Here is a 21,848-nt window from a genome sequence, read left to right on the forward strand (position 1 = left end):
GGATTCAAAGTGTATACCACCATCGCCCAGCACAAAGTACATTTCTTTAAAAAATATTGATCATGAATTTTCTTGAGTTTAGACCTACCTCTTCCTCATCCCCACGAACCTTCTATAGTGAAGTGTGCTATCCATTCATGGGTGGTCCAGACTGCTGACCTCTGCTCTGGGAAGCCAGGACCTCTCAATCCTAATGGATTTCAGCCTTGCACATGTAACTTTAAATCAAAGACCTTGAATGTGCGTGTGTCTTCTCTCTCAGAACTTGACATTCAGTGAGAATCCCAGTGCCAATCTCTAGGCTTTGCTGCCCCCCAACACAGTGGTTTTAAGCCTTGGCATGGAGCTGGGGCTGAGAGTTGGCAAATTTGCACTCAAGTCTGCTTTGCTGGATGGGGCTCATGGCCCTTCTGAGATTGCTGCTTCATTTTTTTTTCAATATTTTATTTTCATTTAACATGCATTGGTGTTTTGCCTGCATGTATGTCTGTGTGAGGGTGTCAGAAGCCCTGGAACTGGAGTTACAGACAGGTGTGAGCTGCCATGTGGGTGCTGGGAATTGAACCTAGGTCCCCCAGAAGAGCAGTCAATGCTCTTACCCGCTCAGCCATGTCTCCAGCCCCTTGCTGCTCCATCTTTAAGAACTGGAGAAAATGTAGTCTTCCTGAGATTGTTATGGGAACAAATGCGCCCATCTATTTCAAAGTGCCCAGAGGTGCAAATTGCTTAAATGTTAATGGAAAATGAAACAAAGGCTGCTTTGTCTTTGTACAAGACCTTCCCTAAGAGAAGGACATTTCAGTGCTGACCTTGCCCAACAACTTGGGCAGAGATATGATATAATTAACTTTTACCCACCCCACTTTACAGATGGAGACTAACTAAACCATGAACCATAAAGTGGTGTGTGTGTGTGTGTGTGTGTGTGTGTGTGTCTATGGGGATGGCAGGGTGTCAAACACCCTTGTCTGAGAGCCACAGGCAAGATGGTCGAGAGGCTGGCTGAGTCCTCATCTGTATATACAGGGTTTCTCTGTTGACCGTAGCTTAGCTTTTGGCCATTTCTATGAAGACCAGCTATTGAGTGATAAGGGTCCCAGTTGGGTACTGTTGTGGCTTCCAAAGCGGACACTGCAGACCTATCTTTGATCACCAGGGTCTCTGTGGGCTTTGAGGAGAACTCGGCTTCTTTTTATGGTGATGGTTTTAAAAATATCACCCTCCAAAAGGAGCTCCTGAAACTTCCTGGGGCAGGGGCATGAGGCAGTAGAAAAAGAGGGAAGATAACACCCAAAGCCGTGGTGTGGTGATGCCGTCTCTGGCTGGAGCACATGCTCACTAAAGCAGGATGCTTCTGCCTACTTCCCTACCGGTCTTCTGGAAGCTGCAGCTCTGCTTGCACAAAGCAGGCTCCCAGCAACCACATGAGGAAGGAGGGAGGGAGGGAGGGAGGGAAAGAAGGAAGGAAGGAAGGAAGGGAGGGAGGAAGGAAGGAAGGAAGGAAGAAAGGGAGGAAGGGAGGAAGGAAGGAGTGAACGAATGAGTGCCTAGACTGTGCTGAGTGTGATCCTGACAGGAACTCAATCATGGGGGAATGGAGAAGCACGGTCTCTGCTCCCAGCAGAGACCGTGCCTGAGGAGCTGACATCTCTGAAGCAACTCCCTTCTCTAATGAATGCCCCAGGTGATGACTTAGTGGAATCAACTTCTTGGCTTGTTTTGGGATTAAACCAGGCTTCCCCTTGGTACTGAGATGGAAATCAAAACAGATGCCTGTTTACCCTGAGTGCCTTTGTATTGTGGATACATTCTCCTCAGTACCTCCCTTGGAGGCCAATCTGTATGCTACAGGCTGATGCAATGTAGCCTCTGTAGAGCCTCCATCCTGCCCTTGCCCTCCTAGGCCCCTGCCCACACCAGCCCCCTTTTGTGTTTATCCTATAGGGGTCCTGAGAGCTCTCTTTCTCTGACACAAAAACCACCTGTGGCTTCTCAACCTTCAGAGCAGACAAAGCCCACCCCAACCATTGGTTCTGCCTACGGCTACTTCCATCCACTCCAAAAAGGGAGAGCCACATCTGAGAAACAGTGCAAGGTGATGCTCATGAGCCAGAAAGCAGTCACACTTCCTGGGTTCTGATCCCTGCACAAGTTACTCTGTCTCATTTCCTCTTCTACTAGGGTTATCCAGAGTGTATGCCAAGTGCTCAGTACACAGCCTGCCATACTGCAGTATCTGGAAGAAGTAAGCTGACCTTGATGGGTTCTGTGTGCCATGTCCTGGGGATGGAGACTTCATCTCTGCCTTGGAGGAGCTTGGGGACTGCTGCAGAGTTAGAAGTTGCTAGTTGACAGGGTGTGGGAAGGGTGACTGAAAGAGAAAGCCCAGAGAGTGGCAGGTATTTGCTAAGGGCCTGAAGGGAGGAAGGAAGGGGGTACTCTCACAAGCTGTTCAGATGGTCAGCGGAAAAGATTGCCAGCTTGGGGACCAGTGCCTGCAGACTGGGAAGTTGGTGTGTGGCATGCACACACTACACCTGTGCACAGCTGCTGCTGCTGTGCACAGCTGCTGCTGCTCTGCACAGGGATAGAGGGTGGTACGGTGGCCAGGAAGGAACCAAATACTGAGAAGTAAGCTGAGGCGATGACTGCAATGTGGCACCAGACTCGGTGTTTTGTTTTTGTTTTTTCCAAAAGACCCCTCCAGCTGCAGACAGGCAAGCTTTAGAGACAGAGAAGGCCTGCTGTTATCTAGGTTAGGCATGAAGGTCTTGAGCTAAGGCCGGACAGCCAGGATGCCAAAGACATTTTAGAATACAGAATTGAGGCTGGGTATGGTGGCACATACTTTTAATCCCAGCACTCAAGAGGCAGAGGGAGGTGGATCTCCATGAGTTCAAGGTCAGCCTGGTCTACCTACTGAGTTCTACATAGCCAGGACTACGTAGACAGAGACCCTGTCTCAAACAAAACAAAACAACAAAAAGCAAACAGAACTGAATGGGCTTGGTGATCAGTCGTGCTTGGGACAGCACACAGGAGGGTTTCTCAGATAACTAGAACACCCGACAGTGGTGATCTAGATGTTTCCTCAACTTCCCACCACCCAGGCTGGCCGTAGAGGGCTCAGTTTGCTAGGCTGTGGTGGGTGAGAGCAATCAAAAGAGGGTCCATTTCAGGATGCTTCTGGATAAGAGTCTGTGAGGGCCAGGCTTGAACACACCTGGAAAACCAAGAGACCAGCTATCACGATGTAGAGATCCTGACGGATGCCATGAGGGTAGTGATGGGAAAGAAGACAGAGGCCCACTGGGAGGTGGGTGCCTAGAAAGGGCCAACGGAAACATAGCTGGATCATGGCGTCAGAGAGGTCAAAAAGAGTCAGAACTTAAGAGGTAAGCGACTTGGATGCGTAAGGGAAAGTGACATGTGATCACAAGCACCCAAGGTAGGCCAGTTACCACTCAAGGGCAACGAGCTGCTGTCCTTGGGGACCTACGGGTGGCATACACAATGGACTTATTAACTGTGTTTAGTTGACGGAGCACAAGTACTCTGAGCCAGCAGGACCTCCTCCCCGACACTCACCTGTGCAGAGCTCCTGTGGTAAGGGGAGTAGTGGAGTGGTCCGGAGATGGCCGTGTCGTGAGGCAGGGCTGGATACTGGCTCTGCATTGGGTGAGGATGCTGGTTGCCATAGCTCCCGTAGTTATAGCTCCCCGTGTACCTAAAATGCGGGAAGCACAATGAATACTGTGAGTCATATCAAAGAACAGGCAGTTTGACACCTTAAAAAATCAACCGCGTCTGTTTGTTCTTCTTGTCCCCCACCACCCACTTTTCTCCTGCTTGATTCCTTCCACTCCGCTTGGCTGCACTGCTGTGTGAGTCTAAAGCCCAGGGTCGACTCTGCCTTTCCCCCAGCACTCTTGGCAAGCTTGCGCTCAGGGCCTGGAACCCGGCTCTGATCAGATCACTCTGATGGGAACCTCTCCTCCCGTTGTGTCAAAAGCCCATCGTACGTCCTGAAGTCAAACAGGGAGAAAACATTTGCTTTGGACTTTGTGTTTTTGCAGTCCTTGGACTTTTTGCTGGGCAGTGGTGGTGAAGAACCCGAGGGGACTTCATGGTGAGAAAAAGCAGGTGTCAGAGATCCTGGTTCAGAGCTAGGCTCTGCTACTGCCTAGCAATGTGATCTGTAGTTACGTCTGCGAAGTGATGCACAAGGTTATCCTGGGACCATTCATGTGAGGGCAATGCCACGTGCACACAGGGTCACACGTGCACACAGGGTCACACATGCACACAGGCTGCCACTACCATGACTGTATCTCATAACATTGTCCTGGCAGAGAACTGGACCCGTGGCCACACGAGTCTATATTCTACCATCCTTGTAGATTACAAAAAGGTCTGAAATACAGTTCTAAGAGTGCATTGTGGCCGGGCGGTGGTGGCGCACGCCTTTAATCCCAGCACTCGGGAGGCAGAGCCAGGCGGATCTCTGTGAGTTCGAGGCCAGCCTGGACTACCAAGTGAGTCCCAGGAAAGGCACAAAGCTACACAGAGAAACCCTGTCTCGAAAAACCAAAAAAAAAAAAAAAAAAAAAAAAAAAAAAAAAAAAAAAGAGTGCATTGTGATTATGTAGGGAAATGCCTCAGGGAATAATGCCTGCCACGTGGAGATCCCAGGGGATCTGAACTGTGGGCACATACTGACCTACAGGCCTATGCACACCTTTAAGCCCTCTATCTTCTGCTGGGCCACCTGTGTGGGAGTTGCCTGAGATGCCCCTGCCCCCCAGCTACTTTGGAGCTTTTATAGCCAGTCTGCAGGCCTGTGAGCAGCTGCAGGTGAGGCTCCCTGCACTGTGTGGTTCTTCTCAATGTCACGCGTGTGCTCAGTAAGCACAGCGTAGTGTAGTCACTGGCTCCTGATGGAGAGAGCAGGCCAAGGACTGCTGAAGTGCAGGTAATCTTCTGAATGGATGTGCAGGCTAGGCATCACAGGGCCACCTCACCCAGGTTCGCACACAACATGGGCACAATGAATGATCCAGACTACAGAGCACCCTGGAAGCTGTGGGGGCTCCCTGAAGCTGGAACATCACGGCAGTCCTCTCGAGACCGCCATACCCCAGGTGGGGTAGACAACCTCTAAATAGAGTCCAAAGGGACAAGGGCACGCTGTGGGGCTTTATAAGGCTACAAGGTGAGCAGAAAGCCACACAGGGAGCTGCTGGGAAGGGGATGTGGGGGACAAACTTCAGCTTTGGGGTGAGACATGCTCAGTTGGGGCGCCACAATTTGCCAGCCACCTTGGGGAGCTACGGGACCGTTCCCTCTTTCTTCCGTCCTCCTCACCTGCAATTGTGGGGGTCAAACGAAACAGTTCTCCAAGGTTATAGGGCTGAGGAAAGCATGCAGACTAACCAGAGGGCAGCCCCTGTCCTGTACTCTGAGGAAAAAACTACTATCTGAACCTTTCTGAAGTTCAATGCCAAGCAAGTCACCTACCCATGCTCCTCTCGGTGGGAGTAGACCGGTATCCTGTGTGTGACAGAGGAAGAAGGCATATGGGTGCTCCTCATGCAGGGCAGTTGTTGGGAGTTCTCAGCTGGGGACCCAGCAGCTGTTGTCACTGTGTATGTTAGCGACCACGTATAGGACTGCATTGCTCCTAAGGGACAGGTTACAATTGCTTCAGTCACTAAAAGTTTGTCTTTAGAACACTCCAGTGTCTTCCCACTGCTCCTAAGCTGAAAGTCAAAATCAGTCATTTCAAGGCTTTCTCTGGTTCGGCTCACCTTACCAGAAGTCTCCCCTGCAGCCCCTGGTCTAGCCACAGAATTATTTTTTCCAGAGTACCACAATCTCTAGCATCTCAAGGCCTTTGCACATGCTGCTTCTGCTGCCTAGAATCCTTTCTCTTCCCTCACTACCCACTCGGTCTTCATCTATGAATCCAGAGAAGCTGTCTGCTGTCTCCAGACTAGGTGAGGCCCCTCCAGGGCATCGTAGGCCTTCGTGGTACCTACTTCAATATTCAGTCCCCCATTCTGGAAGGTTTGTGGTTTGATTAATGCCCATCCCCTCCCCAACACCAGAGTGCAAATTCCATGAGGCTACCTAGGCGTGTGCCAGTCTGCCCATCCTGGCATTTAGGATAGGGCCTGACTGCCCAAATACACTCAGTAAAAAGCTCAAGGGGAAGAAGAAGAGGGACGGGAGAGAGAGGAAGAGAGAAAGAAAAAGAATGCCAAGCCTGGCCCAGTGTAGCTGGGCAGGCACTGCAAATTAACTTTCCGTGTTCAACTCAACAGGTGTTCCAGAGACAGCAAACTGCTTCAAGCACCGAACGTAGATCACTGTGCTCTCTCTCTCTCTCTGGAGATTGGTAGACAGGGACCGGGACTGTGGCCTAGCCCATGCACATCACTAATTCCACTTACTGCCTTTTAATTGGATACCTGAAGCTGCTTATGACTGGGGATGAGGGTGGGCCGACTTGAAAAAGGTTCTCTAAAGGCACATTTTATATGATGGGTAGAATTTTTATAAGAATAATTTAAAAACTTGCTAAAAGCAGTAAACTCATTAGACAATTTAATTTCTGATAAATTCTAAAATATTAAGAAAGCAGAAATAAACCTGTTTTACAAGGTGTAAGGAACAGGATTCAGTGTCCTTTCTGGGTACACAGAAAGCTGGAGGATAGGGTAACAGATGCTATTTTTAAGATCAAATAAAACAGGCTGGAGAAATGGCTCTGTGGTTAAGACTGCTCTCCCAGAACCCGAGTTCAACTCCCAGCACCCACTTCAGTCCCGGGGGACGCATCCCCCTCTTCTGGCCCACATGGGCACCAGGTAAACGTGCCGTGCATATGCACACAGGCAAGCAAAATACCCATACACACAAAGTAAAATACATTTTAAAAAAGCTGAAATAAAACAAAATCCTGTATTGTCTGCAGAAGCCCATTTCTACCTTAGAGCTCTTACAGAAAGGCAAAGGAAGAGTTTGCATGTTAGAATTCAGTGTGTCTGTCCCCCAAGGCTTTGCTGATGGCACGGGAAATCGCTGTGTTGACATGGGGTGGCAGGACGGGCAGAGCTGGTGGATTGGCACTGTGTTGTTTGCAGGGCAGAGGCCTGACGAGGAGGAGCCGTGAGGAAGGGGGGAAAGAAACCTAGCTTTAAATGTATTGTTTTATTATTGAAAGAGCCTTGCACTAAGAACTTCCGTAAATCTGCACACTTGGAATGCAGATAACACCGTTTTTAATGAAGTGGCAAAGATCTACTTCAAGAGCGTAACAAAGAGCTGTGTTCTGTTGAACAACTATTACAGGCCAAGTGCTTTACAAACATCCTTAAATTAAAAAAAAGTAAAGAAACATGTAGAAGCACAGAGAATTTGAGAATATGGAAATGGAAGAAGAAAGAAGAGCTAACTTGGAGATAAAAGCGTAATTAGGAATCAGGTGAAATGGCATTTCCTACACTCCCATCTCGCTTCTTTCAAACACCCACATAAAGAAGGCACGCTAAACTGTTCTATGTCATCAGTACCTCCCCCCAGCCCCCCGACACACACACACACACACAGAGTGGACTTCATCTCAGTTCCTTTTTTTTTTTTTTGGTTTTTCGAGATAGGGTTTCTCTGTGTAGCTTTGCGCCTTTCCTGGAACTCGCTTTGGAGACCAGGCTGTCCTCGAACTCACAGAGATCCGCCTGGCTCTGCCTCCCGAGTGCTGGGATTAAAGGCGTGCGTCACCACCGCCCGGCCTTCATCTCAGTTCTTAAGACAGCTTCCTTGTGTCAGCACTGGCTGAGGGAGAGGCTTCAGAAGATGCTGAATGTCTTGCCCATGGTCTCAGGGCATCCAGGTAGCCCAGGCCAACCCCAGGCTTTCCCCTCTCTCTGCCTGTGTGTCTCTTTGCTCTGAGTCCTGTTTCTGCTCTGTATTAACTGGGAGATCTTGGGCAAGCCTCTCAGATCTTGTGAATGTTTGCTTCATTGTCTGTAAAGTAGGATTAGTCACCTCTCTCTTGCAAGGCTATTGTAAGGATTAAGATCATATATGACAGTGAACCGGGTGTGCAGTGGGTTAAAAATGAGAGTTGGGCACCTGAGTTCAGGTGCTCTAGTGTCTGTGTGTGTGTGGTATGTGTGTTTGGGGGGCAGGCATGTGTGTTGAGGCTAGAGATCAACATCGCATGTCTTGCTCAGCTGTCCTTCACTTTTTCCTTTGAGACAGGGTCTTTCTCTGAACCTGGAGCTTGTGAGTTCAGCTAGACTGGCTGGTAAGTGAGCCACAGATCCACTCACCTAGGATTATAGACATATGCCACTCCAGCTGGCTTTGCCAACTTAATTATCTCCCCAGCTCCTTCATTTTGTTTTTAAAATATTGTTTTTAAATTTCAATGTGTTTTTAAAATAAAATTACTATTATTATTATTACTATTACTACTACTGCTAGGTACATGCCATTGCCTGCATGTGGGGGCCAGAGGACATCTTTGTGGAGAGGCTTTTTTCCTTCCGTCTCTACATGGGTCCCAGGGACTGAACACAGACTGACACAGAAGTGTTTTGTCTGCAGAACCACCTCCCAGCCCTCCTGAAAGGCCTTTAAAGTATGTTTCTGTGTCTCTCATTCCAGAGTCTAAGGAAGAAAGGCAAGCTTTTTGGGTCAATCTTATCACAGACTATACTTCTTTATTGTTTTGAAACAAGGTCTTGCTATGTAACCCAGGCTGCTTTAAACTCCATTCTTCCTGCCCAGCCTCCCTACTGATGAGATAACGTGTACTATAGTCTGCGTCTTAATGTTCATGTGTTAAAGGCTCGATCCCTAGAGTGTTTAAGAGGCAGGGCCTAGTGGGAGTTTTTAGGTCATGACAGCATGCCCATGAAGGGGATTGTGGGAGTCTGGCCTCCTCTTTACTCTCTTCCACTTCCTGGCCGTGAGGTGAGTGGTTTCACTTCAGCTATGATGTGCCACTCCAAGCACAGAGCACCGGGGCTACTCAAGACCTTCCAAACAGCCAGAATAAACATCGTCATCGTCTCAGTTACTTGTCACAGTGATGAAAAGCTGTAAGGTAGCCAGTCACAGCAAACTTCTAAAGAATGTGCTTCTGTGGAGCCCTCATTCAGGAAGTGACAAGCCCCCCTCTTTCTACATTTCACATCTGTCATATTCTTCCCCACCAAAAACAGTGGCTTCATCGGGTGTACTGCCAGAAATCATTCATAAACTACCAAAGAGTGACTTCGTCAGGAGTGTTGTTAGAAATCCTTCATAAGAGCTGCACAAAGATCAGAAGAGAAAGTTCCTGAGATAATTACATCTCAGGTGACTGGACTGGATGTGGCTCCCTTCTCTGTGTTTTAAATTTTTCTTAGAGGTGTGGAGGAGACGGCTCTGTTGGTAAAGTGCTAGCTGCAGAGTGCGAGGACTTGAGTTCAGATTTTGAGAATGGATGTAAAACGCTGGGAGCATCTGTGTGCCTGTAATCTTAGTGCTGGGGAGGGTCCTGGAGCTCACTGGCCAGCCAGCTCCAGGTTCCCAGACAGACCTTTCGTATAAAACAAGGTAGAGAGTGACAAAGGAAGTCACCTGACACCCACCTCTGGTCTCCACGTGCATGAATGCACAAATGCACCTGGGTGTACTTGTGAACACACAATCATACACCCATGCATAGACCACAAACAATACATTTCATGAGATTATAGCACTTTTAAAATTTAAACATTTTCCCTTTTTAAAAAAATTAAAATGTGCTATTTCTGGATGAGAAAGTTGGTGCTTTGTAAATTTTTGGTTTTGGTTTTGTGTTTTTCTATAACAAATGCATATTGCTTCTGTGAAAAGAATTCACAAAAAAACATAGATTTACTACCAGAACTGTAATGGGAGGGGGTGAAAAGTTTGAGAGAATAAGGAACCAGTCAGTCACAACAAGCAAGTGCTTAACCCTTTAAGCCCTGTACCTCAGGGGAGTGGGCAAAACCAATGCCTAGTTGGAGGGGGCAGTCAAGGAAGGCAGAGTGCTTTTTCTAAGCAGTAGGAAGACTTGGTGGGGTAGCCATCACCTGAAGGAATGCAGCAGAAGTTACTTTTGTCTGAGCCCGAGAGCACAGCAACTGTTAATTCAGGTCTCCATCCCCAGCTTCGGGCCTGCCAAGTAGTAGGTGTTCAGTAAGTTTTGATTTCATTGAATCTGTCTTTGAAGGAGCCAGTGCAGCTAGGAATGGCCCTTATCAAACAAAAAGCTAGTAGAACTCCTGGGAAAATGGGCCCCCGCCGTCTAGGGAACAAAACCTCTAAATGGCCGTGTGCCAGCAATCTAATGCATCCACTCAGGCAGCCTTAAGCAGATTAACACCTACTGGCTTGGGTGAGAAGCAGTTTCTGCCTGGGGAGCAGAGAGAGCATCCCGTATGCCAGCTCCTGGGTGGGGACCTCCAGTGAGAGGAGCTGCCACAAAGGCTGTGGTTTAGGGGACACTAATAAAGGAAAGGCTGATACAGCCCAAATGCTTGTTATTTGTTGGTTAAACAACAGTGCTTCCCTATCTGCCTAATTCCCATATTCCCTTGTGCTGCCTCCAAGCCCACACCATTCACACAACCCCTCATGTTCAAAGGTCTGAGGACAGTGGTAGGGCTCCTGACCATTCAGGATTCTATAGATCCTCCAAGGGGCAGCTGATGGCTGCTTTCTGGGGCTGACACTACAATAAGGGACCATTTCCTCCCCATCCCCAAGAGAACACTCTTTCTCAAGGTTGTTTTGGTTTTGGATGGGGTTGCAAGCACAGGCCAGAAAGTGGGCTTGGAAAAGAAAGGCCAGTCAGTAATTTCCCGAGTGAATTAGTGAATGTTCACCCACCGGAAAGCAGAACTCATCTGTGTTTCTTTTCCCACACAGTTTTGGGGCCAATGGCATTACCGCTCTTTTCTGTGTTGTTTGCTTTGTTCTGAGACAGGGCCTACTATCCTAGGATGGTCTTGAACACATGAACGTCCTTTCTCCAGCCTCAGCCTCAAATTCAGTTCCAGATTCTGGGATTACAGGCACACAGAACCATGTCCAGACTTGTCAGGTATCCTTTTTGAGGTGAGGGATCTCACTCAGGTTAGATGCACAGTTGGATGTGGAGTGCAGACAGCCCTGGCTCCAAAGCCTTTCCATAGCAAGCGCACTTCCCAGGCTCAGATCCCCGAAGATGGTGTTAAAATGCAGATCTGAGCCACTGGGTCAGCAGGGGAGCATCTACTGTGGGAGGAGTCTCAGAGATGACGGTGCTGCTGGTCCATGAGCCATGCACTAAGAGGCAAGGCTCTGTAACACATTGCTTCCTGTCATGTTGCCTGCTTAAAATGAAAGTCTTTCCACCAGGGCTGGTACTTGAGCAAGCACCCTACCGCTGAATTACGTCCCCAGCCAGAAGTTGTGAGATTCTGCTGCACACTTGTGTGAACGGACAGTTTCCCCGACTGTCCAGCTATACCTTCTCCTCCAGGTGGTGGAGGAGATCCCTGAACCTTTTCCCCAACCTGGAAAATCTAGCCTAAGTCTTTGCTTGCAGTTTCTCAGGAAGATGCTCCTGTGAGTGTGTGGAGAATCTGGAACTCGATGCCCTAGACGCTAGCCACCAGCCACCTACAGCTGTTCAAACTTAAACTATTAAAACCAAATGTGATGAAAAGTTCAGTTCCTTAGTTGAACTGGCTGATATGTGGCTGGTGGTTACTGTGCTGCCAGCTTGTGTTTTTATTTTAAAAGGTGTGTAAACTGTGTGTGGATATCTTGCCTGCATGTATATATGTGTGCTATTTTCGTGCCCAGGGGCTAGAGTTACAGAATGTCACATGGGGGACTAGGAAACAAACCCAGATCCTCTACAAGAGCATCCAGTGTTCTTAACCCCTAGTCATCTCTACAGGCAGGACAGATAAATTTTTATTTGTTTGCTTATTTTTAATTACTATAGTCACAAAAGGTTTTATTTGGATATTGATACTTGTCTCCTGAGATACACTAAACAAATGTTTCTTATATCCTTCATGACTGAGACAGAAAGATTCTGTCTATGGATCTGCCTGTACCTCTATCCAGATGCATCCATGGCTGCCGCAGTCCTGGGGATAGCTGTGTTTAAGGACTGTGCCCACTGACACAGAAGCCTTGCCTGTTTGAGTTACTGCACACAGTGACTGCTCCACAGTCACCATCAGATTGACCAAAGTGGCCGGGGCGACAGATGAATCTAGTCCCAGGAAGACATGTTGACTTCACCTCTTGGCACAATCCCCTTTACTCACACCCACAGCCCTTTACCCCAAGCCCTTTCTGCCTCCAACCTGTACACAAGATGTCCATGTTGCCGCTCCCCGACTCTTACATGGCTGGCTCCTTGTGACTGACCGGCCAGCTTTGTGACAGATGTCACTTCCTTAGGAAGGCAGTCTCTGTTCACCAACTGGGGCAGGCCTCCAGGTTATACTTTTTCCTAACACCTTGCTATTTCACTCAGACCTCTTACGGCCATTTGAAGTTACATATTTACCTGGTAGTTTACTTCTGTGTCCACTCTCACCCACTGGGACCTAAGTACCACTAAGGGCAGCGGCCATATCTGTTTTGTTTTGTTCTCACTTCTGCACCTCCAGGGCTGGGCACAGCCTAAACACAGAGCCCGTATTGATTGCATGAACAAATGAATAAAAGATGAAGTGGACGGATGAACGAAGTCAAGATGTGATGGATAGAGCGAAATCAAAGCACGTGGGAAACAGTCTTTTTTCTGTCCTGATTCATTTCTCCTAATTCTGTCCCTTCAGTGAGGAGGAAGGAGCTGTGATGGAGAGGATTCACTGTAAATGAGTCACCAGTGTCCACCACTGGGAGCCGCTGGGCTTAGTCGGCCTTAGCATAAGTGGGCTTTTGTTATTTGGAAAGTGGAAGGGTCAGTTATCTTTGTGACATCCTCAACTGCGGCCGAGAACGTACAGCTGGGCAGGCCAGATGTCCTACGGTCAGGGCCGTTTGTGAGGAGCCCCCATTTCATCAGGCAGCCAGCTTCCCAGTGATTGAATTTGCTGCTTTTGTGCTGCAGGGAACCTGGGTGGGAAGCTGAAAACATAAGCTTAATAGTTAACTTTTATTGTCATTGCCAAAGGAGGGAACACTTAAAGTGACATCATAAATGGGGGTTTTAGAGCCCTTCGGTGGCCTGCCCAGACAGAGTCTGAGCTTAACATTTTGTTTTAAATGACATTAAAGAATTGCAGCCCCATGTCATGTTAAATAGACTGATCAATTAGGCACCACCTGCCATGCCCCTGAGGCAAGAGAGCCCCCTTCCCCTAGAATTAAAGTTTCTGAACTTTGCCTGACCGCGAGGGAGGCGGCAAGCCCACAGAGTTCCAGGTGGGTGGATGGCAGCGAGCTAAGTTTTACCCGGTGGAAATCTGTTGGTGAGGAGTTCTATAACTAGCTCTTATCTTGAGATGCCCAAAGGCTCTAGTAAACTCCCTTGGCCTTGACAGCCTCGGTTTTAGGTACCTGTGCCAATCCTTTTCTCTCCCCCACCCCCACTCCCCTCTTGTTTAAAAATGATAGCACAGTCTTGATACCATATTTAAAAATATATGTCTGCGTGAACGTGGAAGCTAGACAAAGTAGGGAAACTGTCTTCCTGGCAAGTCATAACTCACTCTGGGTGCTGCCGAGTGTTTCCTAGCCCTCGCCACGAGGTTATACGCCATTGACTAATACTTTGTGTTCAAAGAACAGACATAACTGTTCTCTTTTTCATCGCTGAAAAACGAAGAAGTGTCCATTCAAAAGGAGACATAGGTTTGTTGAAAGACTCCGGTATCTGGCTGACATTGACTCTTAAGTCAAACCTGATGATACATCATTTCATCAATGATACTTGAACTTCTGATCTGGCCTCACCTCCTGAGTTCTGTGATTACATAGGTGCAGCGAGATTCACAGTTTAGCATTGCTAGGAATTGAACCCAAGACTTTGGGAATGCTAAACAAGCATTTTATCAACTAAGCTACATTCCCAGACCCTACGTTGGGTTCCTTCAAAGAAAATTTGGGTTGAATCTGGCAAGATGGCTCAGTGGGAAAGGCACTTGTGACTAAACTTGATGGCCTGAGTTCAGTCCCTGAAACTCACATGGTAGGAGGAGAGAATCAGCTACCACAAGTTTCTCTCTGACCTCCACAGGTGCACGCATACATATTCACACATGCACATGTGCACACACACACTTACACATCCACAAGTGCACACACACATACCCATACATGCACATGTGCACACACACACATTCACAAGTGCACATACACATACTCATACATCACAAGTGCACACACATTTACACATCCACAAGTGCACACACACTCATACATGCACATGTGCACACACACATACATTCACAAGTGCACACACACATACTCATACATGCACAAGTGCATACACACATACTCACACATGCACATGTGCACACACACATATCCACAAGTGCACCAATACGTACTCACACATGCACATGTGCGCACACACACACTTACACATTCACAAGTGTACACACACATACTCAACATGCACAAGTGCACACATACATACTCACACATACAAAAATAAATGTAATTTTTTGGTTTTAGTTTTTTGGAAAGTAGATGGAATGTGAAAGCAATTTAATGACATTAACTAGACATTAAAATCATATGCTGAGTTAACTTTTTTTAAAGAACATGATGGGCATGTTTCATTAGATTTGTATAATCATTTTCTAAGTTACAATATTATTCAATGAAAGTATGCATGAAAGTTAAGAACTCTACAATAATACATTTATAGCATATACATAAAACCATGCAGCTTCTTAGAAATTATGTGTGTGTTTCTTCTAAGACCATGGCCCATTGCACATCAAGATCCAGTCTATGGATCCAGATTTGATCCATGGGGTATTTCAAAAGTGGTACTAGTATAGATACTTTTATGTAGGATGACATTTTTAATGCCCTCTGGAGATGCCTGAGAACAAAGCTGGAATGTGCCAGAATCTTCAAAGCCTACAGTCGCCCGAAGAGAGCCTGTTTCACATTTGTATTTCTAAGAAGGTACTTTTATGACCTGCAGCATGTTGCACAGAAATCTCTCAACACTTTTATGATATTCCTGTGGCCTTGGTGATCGTCACACCTGCCCTACCTTGAGGCCTCCAAATTGCTACAAAGAAAGCCAGGCAGACTCACTAGCAGGATGACTCTGAGACGTTCCCATTAGGCTTCCCTGCACACGCCTCACACCCTCGTTTCCCAACCACCCCTTGGACTGATGCGCAGAGCTGGGAGAAGTCTCTCACCCTCACCACACTGTTTGGTATGCAAAACTTGTCCATGTGTTTTAGAAGACAGGATGGCCATGACTCTGGGCTTGCTTTGGTGATGGTGGAATTGGTGGAATTGTCAGGGGCTTGGTTCAGGGAAGTGGCTCTTGGTAGCTCATTGCTCCTCTGCTTCCTTTGCGAAGCAGGAGACCCAGGGATGGTGGTATACTAATACTCCAATCTAGGAAGAAGCCCTGAGTTCTGGAGGGCTGTGAACAGTGCCTACACGTGCCCCTGTCTTGCTGTCAGTGAGCAAAGATGCTGCTGGTTCTTTCCCCTGCCAGTCTTGCTGGTGAGTGTCATAACTGCTTGTCTGAAGGTTTGTTCAGCTGGATTCCCAGAGTTTCCAAGCCAGTGTGGCTACCGGCACTTCCCAGGAGCTTGTCTGCTAAGTTGTGAGAAGGTGCTGGTCTGGGAACCCGCTAGAATCTGGAGGAGTCCAATATTGGGAGAATAGGCACTTCCAAATGGCCGCATTTAAAATGCTTTCCTTGTGACAGAATTCCCCCCAAAGCTGTGTGCATGCATGAAGTGGGTCTCTGCTGTAATAACTCCTTACATATTATGTAGCACCAAGGCCATCTTAACTAACAGAAGGAAAAAGAAAGACTTAAAGCTTGAGTAATAAACAGGATGGCGCAGGAACTTACCCAACCCTCCACTCCTCTGTGAGGTCTCTCCCGATGCCTCCAAGCACGCACTCTCCTTCCCTGACAGCCCTGTAGCATTAGTTCATACCTTGATTATGCTGTTTTCTATGATGATTGGCTCTATTTCTCTCATTCCTGTGTGGCCTTTTGGTAGCAAGGCTTTGGCATAGTAATATTCATACATGGCACTCAGCACAGGACTTGGCACTTGAAAAATATATAGATGTACATGCACTCGCACTGCCCCCCAACAAAACCTACAAAATAGGATTCTTTCCTGAAGATTCTCAATGCTTGTTAAAAACACTGCATCAGATACTGAATCTGCTGCTGCTGATGAGAAGTCTGGTGTCATCCGAGTCTCCTTTGGTGGTTACCTGTGTTCTTTGGAGCTGATAAGATCTTTGATTTTATTCAGTGAGTTTAGAGATGACTTCCACCCCCACGCCCATGTAATTCACCTCAGGATTCAAGGAAAGAACACTGTTACCCTAAGTTATTCTGTAAAGCCATTAAGTTATTAGTTCTCTCTCTCTCCCTCCCTCCCTTCCTCCTGAGCTTTCTTTCATTCTAGTAGCACAGTACTTCTTTCTTCCCTTCCTCACTTTCCTCCCCCTTTCCTCTCTTCTTCATGTTTTTGAGATAAGAGCTCATTCTGCAGCCCCATCCCACCCACTCTATAGACCCATTATGGCTTCCAACACTCAGCAATCCTCCTGCCTCACAGCCTCCTGAGTTCTAGATTACATGTGTGAGTCACCATGCTCTTTCTTGGAACACGTGTTCAAAACATGAATGTTGGTTGGGCACACACCTGTCACCCCAGCACTCAGAGGCAAAGGCAGTAGGTTCACCACAGATTTGAGGCTAGCCTGGTCTGCTCAGATGGAGTGCCAGGGCTGCACAGGGAGACACTGTTTCAGAAGAATAACAACAGACTGTAATTCCTGAATGTATCGGCTCTTTCTCTTAGTGTAACTCTCATACTTAATATTTATCTCTTTGTGTTGATTGTACTATCAGGGAATCTCTTAGCTCATTATTTTAATTTTCTTTCAGTTGTATTTTATTTTCTATTCAACCTATCTGTTGAAATTTCTTTTTCATCAACTGTCTATTTCTTTGAAGATCTCTGACTCTCATGAGTGTATAATTCCCCCTGCCTACTGTGTTGTGCTGTTCTTCTCGTGTGTGTGTGTGTGTGTGTGTGTGTGTGTGTGTATGTGTGTGTATATGTGATAAAACACCTTAACCTAAAATCTATCAATTAAACCCTTTTCAGCTTAGCTGCATTTGTACATTTGTTGGAATGTATGTCTACCATCACTATGCATCTCCAGAGTTTCGGATCTTCCCAAACTGAAGCTCTGTCCTTACGACCCTGTCCCCTGCCTCTATCCTGTATTTTACTCCATGAATTTGACTGCTGTAGGATCCCCATACGGTGGAGTCAGACATTTGTCCTTTAACATCTAGCTCATTTCACTTAGCACAATGCCTTTGAGATCCTTCATGTTATAATGTTATATTAGAATGCCATTTCTTCTAAAATTAAGGCGAAATAATGTTCTATCGTACACCATGTTTCTGTCTATTTACCTTCAATGGCAAAGAACACAGATGGGTCCTTTCCATCTTGTAAATACTTGTATGAATATTGATATATAAAATATCTACTTGAGGTTCTTTCAGTTGTCCTGGATATGGGTGATTACCTAGGCTTGGGCGATTCTCGGCTGTGGTCTGGCATATGAGAACACAGTGCGTATCTTGTGCTGTGGCTCTCCCATCAGAACAGCTTTCTAGTGGCATCAGCTTTACAAGTTGTGCTCAGGGTGGACCAAGCGTGGCCCAAGACCAACTATGTTCCCAGCTGCTGCCTCACTCACTCACTGCTGCCTTACTGTAGCTTGAACGTGGCCTCCTGCCTGGCCACCTTCCCAGAGACATTGCTCAGGTTTGGCTCGTGCTTCTTGCTTTCAAGAATGCCTGCACACTAACTCACTTAACATTTTAATAATTTCAGCGGCTTACATTGGGGAATAGAGATTTATCATGTGTTTAATCTGCCAACTGAAAGCAGCAACATATGGAAGATGTGCTAATGAGTAATTTGAGACCTGTAAGCCTTCCACAAATCCAAGATTCCCAAGTCTTGGCATTTCTCTTCGTCTTTTGAGGAAGACTGTTTTCCAGAAACCTCTTGCTTTCAACATCTGCCCCCCCCACCTCAGCACTTCGGAAGCCCCTTACCTGTTGTGCTGAGGCCAGTGTATTCAGGGGATGGGTTGCTGGCGGGGGAGGATGGAGGTGGCACCTCCACAGAGGTGGCAGATTTTGCTGGAGAAAATGATGGTACCGGTGAAGGGGTGGGTGGGGAAGCCTCAGTCAAGATAATCTCTTCCTGGACTTCCGCTACAAATAGAGAAAAGGTAAGTTCTTAGATCCCAAGGTCAAGGCCAGTTGCCTTTAAAAAACCCCCCAAAATGAAATACGCTTTCTAATCTGGGTTGTACTGGTCACTCCTGCTTAAACCCTTCAATGGCCCCCGTACACACAGGTGCCCACTCTGAAGAGGAGGATGGTTTGCTGTCTCAGCAGCTGACCCCCTCGCCACAGCTGACTTCTGTGGCGTGTGGAATTAAGGAAACAGAGCAGACCTGAGTTGTCAGATGGCTGAGTTTTGACATCCCACTGAAGTTCCGGCTCACCAGTGCTTCCTTCGCCCTTCATGGCCCGCATGAGCTCGTTGGCCCGCTCCTGGCAATGCAGAGATTCTAGCAAATAGAGCACGTAGTCGTCGAACATCAGGTGAATTAGGTGAAAAGACCCTGGTGAGAAAAGATGAAACAGGAAGTGAGTCACACCACCTCGTGTGTTCCCCCACCTGGTGGACAGCATCCCCTGCGGCCTCTGACCATGTGTTCAGGACCTCGCTCCTCTCCCTTATTCCTCCCTTATGGCTAGAGCTGTCTGTTCTTTGCCTTATACTCAGTCAGGCCCATTTATTTACTTCCATGCATATGTCACCATAAAAAATGGCACAGGCTAAGTCACTTTCACATGCGCCTGATCCTTCAGGTTCCCAGCAGCCTGTCCTTACCCTGGCACTCCTCACTCTGCTCTGTGTTCATCAACACCATGGCACTCACTTCCATTCTTTCTATAGCACATCCTTTAAGTGTGCACGTGGAGGGACTGTGCCTTTTAGTTCATGGGTGTCTACTGATGTACCTGGTATAATCCCAGGAGCAGAATTGAAATAGTAAATTTGCAATGACAGATTCTCTTAGATGTTTTTGAGACTTATTAGCACAAGGTTTTTAGGAAAGGTACCAGGTGGAAAAAATTTGGGCTTTTCAAGAACTCTTCATTTTGAATGTAGATAATTCCTTAAAAAGGAAAGTGAACTGTCATTTTAAAGACTGTCCCATGTACCAATGTATGTGCTCAACAGTCTCCAAGGTCTAAAATCACCCAGCATAGATGACATGTGATTTCTGTGTTTCAACCTACCCTGCCTAATTCTTTTAAATAAGAAAAACAAAGATGTGCAGAGTGAGTGTTCTGTGGCAACCACTATATTAGCCAATGTAGGTTATTGTGTATAATCTACATCTCAGCCATATGAGATAAACAGTAGTTGGTTACAAAGAAAAAAAGGGACTCAAGAGTCATAGACACATGCAAAGCCACACAGTTAAGTGGCAATGTGATGTTCTCTGAAAGGAAGACAGTGAAGCTTATATTGCAGAATGAGATAAGTATACATCAGGTGCTTAATAGATGGTAACTTGTGATGTCAAGAATTATACAATGGCTGATTCATCCAGTTACAGTAAAAAAAAAAAAAAAGTCAAAGTTTAGCATCAAATACTTAAAGCATTCATAATGAAGAAATTATTTTATTTGCTGGGATGCTGGTCTAAGTCAACATGGATGGAATGAAACATCCATGAACTGATAAATTAGAATGGAAAACCCTGGATGATAAAAATGGGCTTGCCTAGTAGTGTTTGTCCAGGCAGTCCCTTAGAAACCATCAACACACCCACTAGGTCTGTTAATTTTCAATCATTCTTCAAACAGGAACTTTGTAGAGCTTTTGCCCCTGCCTATGATCATGCTGTGGCTCTTGCCCCTGCCTATGATCATGCTGTGGCTCTTGCTCCTCCCTATGATCATGCTGTGGCTCTTGCCCCTGCCTATGATCATGCTGTGGCTCTTGCCCCTGCCTATGATCATGCTGTGGCTCTTGCCCCCTCCCTACAATCATGCTGTGGTTCTCTGAGTACAGGGTTCCTGAAGACCCTGACTTAGCAAGGGCTACTGTGTCCTTTAAAATCCATCATTAGGATTATTGGGCAATAAGCAGTTCAGTGCCAGAGTGTCATGGCCACAGGGGAGGATAAATATAGAAGGAAAACTGGGGGGGGGGGAGAAGAGAGGATGCTGTAGCTCTATAACACAGGTTGCTTTTACCCTCCCCTCCCATTCTATGCCCAGCACATGTGCACCGTGCTAAGCTGGTCGGCCTTCCAACGGCACTGTGAAGGTTTATTTTCAGCTAATAGGAGGGGGGTGTGAGGGTTGGAGAGTATAAACCACCTGCTCAGACCTAGAGCTAGTGATCTCCAAAGGCCATCATAAAAAAACTGTCGCTATATGGTAACCTACTCAACTGTATTTGAAAGAATCTAGAATTTTCTTAATTCTGCCCAAACTTTTCTAGCTTATAGAAAATGAGAGCATTCTAAAATGAACATTAGTATACTTATCATATAGCTTTATGATATGCTTAACACTTTTCTGTACTTAAATCAGATGTTTTTTTGTTTTTTTTTGGGTTTTTTTCCTGGTTTTTCGAGACAGGGTTTCTCTGTGTAGCTTTGTGCTTTTTCCTGGAACTCACTTGGTAGCCCAAGCTGGCCTCGAACTCACAGAGATCCGCCACACAGAGATCCCGAGTGCTGGGATTAAAGGCATGCGCCACCACCGCCCGGCTCAGATGTTTTTTAATTGAAGGGAAATATTAAGTCCATGTTCCCTTCCTTACTGTTACTTTCCTGACTATGTTCATCCCTTTGAGTAATACTAATCTTGATCTGTTATTTACACTGCTACAGTACTTGTAGAGATCTGTAAAGAACACACACATAGTTTTCCGGTGTGAGGAAAATGATACAACACTCTGCACAGCATTCTGCAGCCTGCTTTTAACAGTTTTCTGTTTATAAATCTGCTATGGGATATTCTGTATGCTGTGAATGTGTTGCTCTGATTGGTTGATAAATAAAACGCTGATTGGCCAGTAGCCAGGCAGGAAGTATAGGCAGAATAAACAGACAAGGAGAATTCTGGGAAGAGGAAGACTGAGTCAGTAGACGCCAATCCGTCATCCAGGGAGCAGCATGTAATGGCACACAAGTAAAGCCACGGAACATGTGGAGACATATAGATTAACAGAAATGGGCTGAGTTTAAGTGTAAGAGCTAGTTAATAGTAGGCCTGCGCTAATGGCCAAGCAGTTTTAATTAATATAAACCTCTGTGTGTTTACTTGGGTCTGAGTGGCTGCAGACCAGGCAGGACACAGGAAAACTTCTGGCTACATAGATCCATGCACCTTGACATGCAAGCTGCAGGTGAATGGCCACTCAAAAGCACAGTTTACCCATTTTCCTGCTGATGAAAGCTAGGTTGCTGATGAATTTTCATCATTGAAAATTGGCTACAATGACTATTTTTGTATCTGTCTC

The 21,848-nt window shown here is 46.6% G+C and overlaps 1 protein-coding gene across 4 annotated transcripts in view; it reads right to left on the reverse strand.

The window, feature by feature from the left end:
* Rfx4 (regulatory factor X4) overlaps window positions 1-21,848 on the reverse strand; it is a 154,723-nt gene that overhangs the window by 7,577 nt on the left and 125,298 nt on the right. For 2 of the 4 annotated variants that reach the window (XM_059245594.1, XM_059245592.1), the window contains exons 14-18: window positions 18,802-18,921; window positions 18,344-18,505; window positions 16,091-16,159; window positions 5,518-5,680; window positions 3,589-3,727 (exon numbers count right to left, since the gene is read on the reverse strand). In XM_059245594.1, the coding sequence (XP_059101577.1) occupies window positions 3,589-3,727; window positions 5,518-5,680; window positions 16,091-16,159; window positions 18,344-18,505; window positions 18,802-18,921 (653 nt within the window). The remainder of the gene's footprint in view (window positions 1-3,588; window positions 3,728-5,517; window positions 5,681-16,090; window positions 16,160-18,343; window positions 18,506-18,801; window positions 18,922-21,848) is intronic. The other 2 variants (XM_059245593.1, XM_059245595.1) reach the window with 1 other exon arrangement.

This window comes from Peromyscus eremicus, chromosome 18 (assembly GCF_949786415.1).
Source record: "Peromyscus eremicus chromosome 18, PerEre_H2_v1, whole genome shotgun sequence".
NCBI lineage: Eukaryota > Metazoa > Chordata > Mammalia > Rodentia > Cricetidae > Peromyscus > Peromyscus eremicus.